Source organism: Populus euphratica, unplaced genomic scaffold (assembly GCF_000495115.2).
Source record: "Populus euphratica unplaced genomic scaffold, PopEup_1.0 scaffold533.1, whole genome shotgun sequence".
Lineage (NCBI taxonomy): Eukaryota > Viridiplantae > Streptophyta > Magnoliopsida > Malpighiales > Salicaceae > Populus > Populus euphratica.
The window spans coordinates 78,628-87,112 of NW_011500171.1; the positions used below are offsets into that span (position 1 = coordinate 78,628).

The following is an 8,485-nucleotide window of genomic DNA, read 5'->3' on the forward strand; positions in this document are numbered from 1 at the left end:
TTATCTTATTTATGTTCTTATTTTGTTTATTTATTTTTATTTCTTTTATTATGTTTAGTTAAGTTTATTATGTCAAGGTGAAAAGATTACACTAATAGTGTAAGAACAAGTATAGTGTAAACTCAACATGGACCTTAATCTTATTTATATATGTTATCTTATTCACTTTTAATACTTTACTTGTTAAATGATTAATCTAGATTTATGTTGTATAATACTTGATACAACAAATACTTGACACTGTCATAGTCTATATTGTATAGTACCGATACCTGTGTTATGAAAGAAACTTGATTTGTTGTTAACATAAATTATAATCATGAATGTCTGACAATATTTACAAGTATTAACATTAATCAAATAACATAACTAATATAATCATGTTAATAATTTATAATCTGATTGGAACCTCCTTTGTGTGTGGTTTCCAATTGAATAATAAGAGTTTATACTATACTTGTTTCACATACCATTAATGGATCATCTATTCTTCACATTTATTGTTATCATTGTTTAATCCTTACGTTAATCTTCCATTTTAAAGTTCTCATCAATTTTTTTTTTATTGTTGTTGTTACTATTGTTGTTGTAATATTATTGTTATCTATAATTTATATAATTAACCTCCTTATAGTTCGATCCTAGTCTTACCGAGTTATTTATTACTTCGACACCCCTACTTCGATACTTCTACACTTAGAAGAAGCCATCAATTTTTTTATTGTATTAGTTTACACACACTGTGTAATTACTACTCCAAAATAACTTATCGCTAACCCTTAAAATTAAGCAAACTTATATAATATCTTATTGTCTTTCTTGTTCATTAACATATATTAAACACCTTTGAATGTAGTTATTTTATTTAGCAATTGCACGTTTAAATATTCACGTCTGCATTTACTTATGTAGTGACCTATATACAAAATTAACCTATAAAAGATACAACAACATTACTTAAGTTACACTTCAAGTTAGGATTCCAAAAACAGTTCAGCTGGTAACTTATCACTTGAGTCCTCTTTCATTTTCACTTTTCATTTTTTTTAAAATAATATTTTAACTACTAATTTGTATAACTCGATGAATAATCAGATAAATAAGTATAAGAGACTTCATAGATCGTCAACATTTTGACCCAATATCATTTAGACATAACAATTCCACGAGTGTAACATATGACAATTCAATGCCCACATTTTATATCCTTGTCCTACCTCAATGTTAGCATATGTAGGATGGTGTAGTTTGTAGGATGGTGTAGGAAATTCATTCCTTTTTTAATATAAGCTCAATAATTCATTTTTAGCAATTTTCAATTTTTCTAAGTAATTACATTTTGCTATTAAGGAATTTACTTTAATCTTCAAATAATTTACCAAGGTTTCAAACTTGAACTTATTTTGCTATTATTGAATATTTTCTTTTGTTTTCATATTTCAGTTACAGCATAAAAAACTCAATAACTATGCTTTTCTTTAAAGTCATTAAAATCCTTTTATTGTAACTTAACATGTATTCTTCTCCTATTTAACTTAACAAATAATTAAATTTCTTGGTAGTTCAATTATGAACAAATTAATAGCAGTTGAATATATTACATAGCAGGACACATACAAATACCACCGTATAGAGGTATTATTACCTTAGATAAGATCCCTTCTTAGGTTATGAAAACCCTCAAAACAATAACAAGAACAACGAATATTTGTCTAGAGACTCGAAATCTAAATTTTATTCAAAAAATAATAACTAAAATCAAATTTTGAAAAGTAGTTTAAATAATTTGTAGTAGTCAACTATGAGCTAAACAATAAATAAATTAAAATTATATAGAAAAGAGGAGGACTTTGTCAGGTTAATATTATTATATATGCTATGAGTCCCTCTATTGTGAGTTTAAAAACGTATGAACTGGTTCTATCTCCGGCATGCTTTAATTAGAGAGTAAATTACAATATATATCAAGAACATAAAGTTATGAGACCTTTTCCAGGTTAAAATATACACAAGTCCGTTGACGTTAAAGCTTGAAGACAATCATGCATGGATTCGACTTTTATGATCAATCGAACTGCTACCACAAAAGTATAGATAAAAAATTCCATAATTCTTTGAAAATGAATTAGAGAGATGCCATTTTCATTCATTAGCTGTCGTAGAAGGTAATATGGAAGATAGCTAGCACTCATCTCATTTCAATTCCTGAAAATTCAAAAGGAAGGCAAACCAAGAATGAAGCAAAGACTGGAGACCACACCACACACCAGAACACTGCTGGCACCAATTAATCCACCCAACCAAATCAAAGATCAAGAGTAGCTTTGAAAACCCAAAAGTGGCAGGAGATTTACCTTTCTCACTAGTTTGGCGTTGAGGATGGAAACATTAAAGGGAATTGAAAGAGAAGATAGATAGAGAGAAGAAATTGTTAGAGAGAAGAGATTCACTTAGAGGGGGGGAGAGAGAGAGGAGACACTATTGTTTTTTTGAAATTAAAAATTTTAGTTTTTTGAAATTAAAGATTTTAGTCTTTTAATTGAGTTTTTTATCGATATAATTACTGATAAATAATTAAATATTCATTTATTTTTAATGTGTATTAATAATCTTGTTAGTAATTAAAACTTAAATTTTTCAATATAACCAAAAATTTTCCAAATCCCTCTTAAAATTCTCCAATAAAATTTCATTTTATTAGTTATTCATTCAGCGATTATTAGTGGTAAAGTCTTGTATTTTTTCAACCCTTTAAAAATTTTAAAGGAACCTAGTCCATAAATAATTCCATCTATAATTGTTAGTGACAAAATCTTATAATTTTTTTTTCAACTTTCTTAAACATTTCAAAGGACTTGGTCCGTCGAGAATTTTATTGGTATTTTATATTTTATCGATATAAAAAAAATTCCCTTATATTTTTGTATTCTTTATCTTTCTAACTTGTAAATACAATATAATCACAATACAATAACATAATTTTTATTCAATAACATAATAATAAAATCACAACAATAAACATTCAATCAAATGTTAATAATAGTTTATTGTATAGGAACAACAAAAAATATTATATTAAAATTAAATTCATTACACATTGATATTTTACATTTAAAATTTGTTCAAAATCTTTTGAATGAAAATTGTCTTCTTTTTCTTCAATTTCATCATTGTTATGCTCATCATAATCTTCTTCATTGAATTGAAGCTCGTTAATGTCATTATCTTCTTCTACTTTTTTATATCTACTTATTCTTAATATATTATTTAATTTTTCAGCGTCAATATTAACAAATTTCAGCTATATGAAAATTTAAATTTTTTTTAAATTGATAAATAGAACAACTCGATATGCATCAATTATCTTATCTAGTTAAAAGATATCGTTTATTATAATGATTGCATCATTATTATCCTGAACCTCTAAATTTAGTTTTCATTATAAATAACTAATTAATCTTAGAATTAATGATCCTTAAAAAAAATAAATGAATATAAAAAAAATGATAGTTTTTATCCGTAAATATTACCTTAATTTAGTGATACTATTTGTTGCATCGATATTTCTATTTATATTTTTGACAATTTCCTGTTATGTCATCATCTCATCAGTCGCTTTCCAATATTTATCTATTACGGGGATGCAGGAAAACAATGCGTGTGCCTTTAATTTATTTTATGTTATACCCTAATCTTATCTCTCATCATTTACTATAAAACAACACAGCTCTTTTCTTTAACAAGCTAGCTAGATTGTAATGACCATGGCCTCAGTATCTCCTCAAAACAACGTACCTAAGGTCCCTGTTTTTCTTTTGTTTTGTATGTTCTTAGTGTTTTTGTCGACCCATGTTTCGGCACAATCATCACCTGTTTTTGCATGTGATGTTGTGAGAAATCCATCTTTGGCAAGTTTAGGGTTTTGCAACACGTCTTCAGGGATCAATGACAGAGTTGTGGACCTGGTAAAAAGACTCACATTGCAAGAAAAGATATTGTTCTTGGTGAATAGCGCAGGGAATGTGAGCAGACTTGGGATACCGAAGTATGAGTGGTGGTCTGAGGCTTTACATGGAGTCTCCTACGTGGGTCCAGGCACACATTTCTCTAACGATGTAGCTGGAGCTACCAGCTTCCCTCAGGTCATCCTCACCGCTGCGTCCTTTAACACCTCTCTCTTTGAAGCCATTGGAAAGGTATGTTATGCTCTTCTTCTTCTTTTTTTAATTTAGCAAATATTTAACATTTCTTACGGGTACGGTTTTCTTTCATCATTTCTCTTCTCCTTCTGACTTCCTCAATCCTAGTAACGAGATCTTTAATTTGTTACCACCCCTTTTATGTTCATGTGTTCATGTATAACACCACATTCTTCTTTGAGAGAAGGATTTGGTGAAGATTTATATATTTCGTTACAAACGAGAGTTTTGTGCTTGAAACCTCTTAATACAAGTTGAGCTACGAGCAAGCTCATTGATGGTGTTTGTTTTGAGTGAAGAAAATCTTGATTTTTCATCCATATGCAAAAAGATCAAGCGCACCAAATTTTGCAAAATATATACTCAGCCAGCAGTAAATGCCACACACACACACACAGGGTTCTTTTAATGCTTACTTTCTGAACTTTATGGTAAGGATTTCGGTGAAGCTAGCTACAGCTAGGCATAAATCAATGGAATTAGGTACAACAATAGAAAAAATCAGGGACCTTATGCATGTGATGATGGTGAGTAAGAGTAGGTGGAAGTGTAATTGTGTCCCCTGAGGCGCGCAACTTGCAGATCCAAAGACTTCTTTATTCCACTTGGTGCCTTTTTCTTATGGATTCCAGCTTGCAAATTGCATGATTGAGTACCAATGAAGTTATCGGCAACCTCTGTGATTAATTGAGCGGCCACCAATATTATTTTGATTTCACCTTAATCATCTTGAAGTTAATCAGCTAGCGTGGAAAGAAGGGTTTTATCCTTTTGCTTCGGCCCTTGAATATTACTTCCAATTCTAAATTTTACTGTGTACATTTTCTTCGGATTAGAATCATGATTAGCTTCCACGTACCAAGACGAATATCTTGAGTTAAAAGATGGATTTACTCTATCAAAAAAATGGAAACAAAGAGAAAAGTTATGATTTTCATGTTTAATTAGCTTGTCTCCATTGGTTCTTGTGTTCTTGTACGGTTGTGTTTTGTAAAATTCAATTGACTATACCTCTAGTTGTGTGGTGGAAAATGGCAGTGGCAGTTGGTCAAAGAAACCGATACAAATTCCACTGTTTCGCACACACACACACGTGTGTGTGTGTGTGAGTGTATGCTGAACAGGTGTCTTTGCAGGTTGTTTCAACGGAAGCAAGAGCAATGTACAACGTGGGATTGGCAGGATTGACATTTTGGTCACCAAATATAAACATATTTCGAGACCCCAGATGGGGGAGAGGCCAGGAAACTCCAGGAGAGGACCCGTTGCTCTCAAGCAAGTATGGATCATGTTATGTTAAAGGACTGCAACAAAGAGATCATGGAGACCCAGATAAACTTAAGGTTGCTGCCTGCTGTAAACATTACACCGCCTATGATGTGGATAACTGGAAAGGGAGTGATCGTTACCATTTCAATGCTGTGGTAGTGTTCAATTTATTTAATCTAGTAAGCTTTCCTTCTTAATAGGAAGGTCATTTTCTTTCTTAATTATAGTTTTTTTTTATATATATACATGACGAGTTAGGTGACAAAGCAAGATATGGATGATACGTTTCAACCACCATTCAAAAGTTGTGTGATTGATGGGAATGTTGCTAGTGTTATGTGTTCTTACAACCAGGTTAACGGTAAACCTACCTGTGCTGACCCAGACCTCCTATCTGGTGTCATCAGAGGGAAATGGAACTTGAATGGGTATGCATGAAATCTCAAATATGTTCTGTAATATCGAATTGATTGTGTTTTACCACATATGTTCTTACCTGGAAATTCAATGGGGCTGCTGCAGATACATTGTTACTGACTGTGATTCAATAGATGTGTTCTATAACTCCCAAAATTATACCAAAACACCTGAAGAAGCTGCAGCTGCTGCTATATTGGCAGGTAACTCCCCATTCGTTCTTACGTTTCTAGGTAAATTGATTTTACTTTTGTCAACGAGGGTGAAATCATAATTTGGACATATATCTGTGGATGTTTCTCAATTTCAATTAATATCAGGGTTTCTTGTATGATAAATGTGAAATATCCAATAAGATAGAATAATATAAAGCGTAAGTTTAACTTTGGGTTAAACTAGATTTTGATGTGATATTAACAATTAAAATTAATTAATAGCATAAGACAATCGTACATGTGAATTTGTCAGGTTTGAAGTCCAAAATAACCTTTTTAATAATCAAATGTTTTGTTGTATATTAAATATACAGGAATTTTGGACATGTCTTTTGGATATTTCCTACTGGTTTTGCATTTTTTTTCACTGATATCCAATATTGGAATTAAGGTTATGTTGTGATCCTCATTGCTAGATGTTTCAATCTGACAGGGGTGGACCTCAACTGTGGATCTTTCTTGGGCCAACACACTGAAGCAGCAGTAAAAGGAGGACTTGTGAATGAGCATGCCATTGATATAGCAGTCTCAAACAATTTTGCCACTTTGATGCGGCTCGGATTCTTCGATGGTGATCCCAGCAAACAACTTTATGGTAAGCTAGGACCAAAAGATGTATGCACAGCAGAGAATCAGGAGCTGGCCCGTGAAGCTGCCAGGCAAGGAATTGTGTTGCTTAAGAACACTGCAGGATCACTGCCTCTATCTCCCACAGCCATAAAAAACTTGGCAGTAATTGGACCAAATGCCAATGTCACTAAAACGATGATCGGAAACTATGAAGGTAAAATTTAATAATTTCATCCAATTTCATTCGTATTACTAGGAGATGCTGACAAACTTGGTAAACGATACACTTTGATATGATTTAGGTGCCCCCTGCAAGTATACGACCCCTTTACAAGGACTAGCAGCTTCTGTTGCAACAACATATCTACCTGGCTGCTCTAACGTAGCATGCAGCACCGCTCAAGTAGATGATGCCAAGAAACTAGCAGCCGCAGCTGATGCCACGGTGCTCGTAATGGGTGCCGATCTATCTATAGAAGCAGAGAGCCGTGACAGGGTGGACGTTCTTCTTCCAGGACAGCAGCAACTTTTGATAACAGCAGTTGCAAATGTCTCATGTGGACCTGTAATTCTTGTTATAATGTCTGGAGGGGGCATGGATGTATCGTTCGCAAGAACTGATGACAAAATCACGAGTATTCTATGGGTTGGCTATCCTGGAGAAGCAGGTGGAGCTGCCATAGCTGACATTATTTTTGGTTACTATAATCCAAGTACGCACCAACCATCCCAGAATTCTGTTTACTTCGTTTTCCACATCTTTTCTTCCGGTTCTAAATCTTCACTGCTCAGTTTTTCTGGCTTAATTCTTTTATTGAGAATCTCATGATCCATTCCTTAATTAGTCTCTGTTGTCGCTTAAAGAAACATATTATGAGTTCTTGCAGTGGAAGATTAAGATTACGAGTTTGAATCTAAGATTTTCTCTTTCAGGTGGAAGACTACCGATGACATGGTATCCACAATCATATGTTGACAAAGTACCAATGACAAATATGAACATGAGACCAGATCCTTCGAATGGCTATCCTGGCAGAACCTACAGGTTCTACACCGGAGAAACTGTTTACTCATTTGGAGATGGACTAAGCTATTCCCAATTCACCCACGAGCTAATCCAGGCGCCTCGACTAGTATCTGTACCTTTAGAGGAAAGTCATGTCTGTCACTCTTCAGAATGCCAATCAGTTGTTGCCTCTGAACAGACCTGTCAGAACTCAACATTTGATATGCTTCTGAGAGTTAAGAATGTGGGAACAGTAAGTGGAAGCCATACGGTTTTGTTGTTCTCTAGTCCCCCAGCAGTGCACAACGCACCACAGAAGCATTTGGTGGGGTTTAAGAAGGTCTTCTTGAATGCACAAACAGGTAGACATGTGAGATTTAAGGTGAATATTTGCAAGGATTTGAGCCTGGTTGATGAGCTAGGAAGCAAGAAAGTTGCCTTGGGAGAGCACGTTCTTCATGTTGGAAGCTTGAAACACTTCCTGTCTGTAAGGATTTGAAAGGGCTTTCAAGTTCTTGCTTGTCTGCAAGGATTTGAAAGGGCTTTCAAGTTCTTGCATATTTTTTATTTTTTATTATTTATTTTTTTTTATCCCTTCTCGGCTTTCAGAAAGGCATTTTTCATACGGAATCATTGACCTATGAAAAGGTTGAGACGTAATGACAAATTTACTCAATTATTGCCCGATTAGTCAAAGCTAAATTTGAAACGGGATGTGTTGTCATGTAAGGCTTGGGAGTCTTCAGCTTTCGCAGTTGGAGCTTCACTTTTCAATCTTCTTTAAGGCGCTAAGGCGCAATTTGGAATTA

General features: G+C 33.5%; 1 protein-coding gene across 1 annotated transcript; it reads left to right on the forward strand.

The window, feature by feature from the left end:
- Nucleotides 1–3,677: 3,677 nt before the first annotated feature.
- On the forward strand, nucleotides 3,678–8,485 carry LOC105111342 (beta-xylosidase/alpha-L-arabinofuranosidase 2-like). Its single transcript, XM_011006665.1, has 7 exons — nucleotides 3,678–4,196; nucleotides 5,336–5,623; nucleotides 5,727–5,896; nucleotides 5,991–6,088; nucleotides 6,534–6,884; nucleotides 6,973–7,383; nucleotides 7,604–8,485. Exons 1-7 carry the CDS (start codon nucleotides 3,759–3,761, stop codon nucleotides 8,173–8,175), a joined length of 2,328 nt encoding a protein of 775 aa, XP_011004967.1. The 5' UTR covers nucleotides 3,678–3,758; the 3' UTR covers nucleotides 8,176–8,485.

Excerpts from the sequence above, each read along its gene's own strand:
- LOC105111342 (XM_011006665.1), top strand. The coding sequence starts at position 3,759 with ATGACCATGGCCTCAGTATCTCCTCAAAACAACGTACCTAAGGTCCCT. Across the intron at positions 5,624-5,726 it reads GTTACCATTTCAATGCTGTG|GTGACAAAGCAAGATATGGA; the intron begins GTAGTGTTCAAT and ends ATGACGAGTTAG. Across the intron at positions 6,885-6,972 it reads GATGATCGGAAACTATGAAG|GTGCCCCCTGCAAGTATACG; the intron begins GTAAAATTTAAT and ends GATATGATTTAG.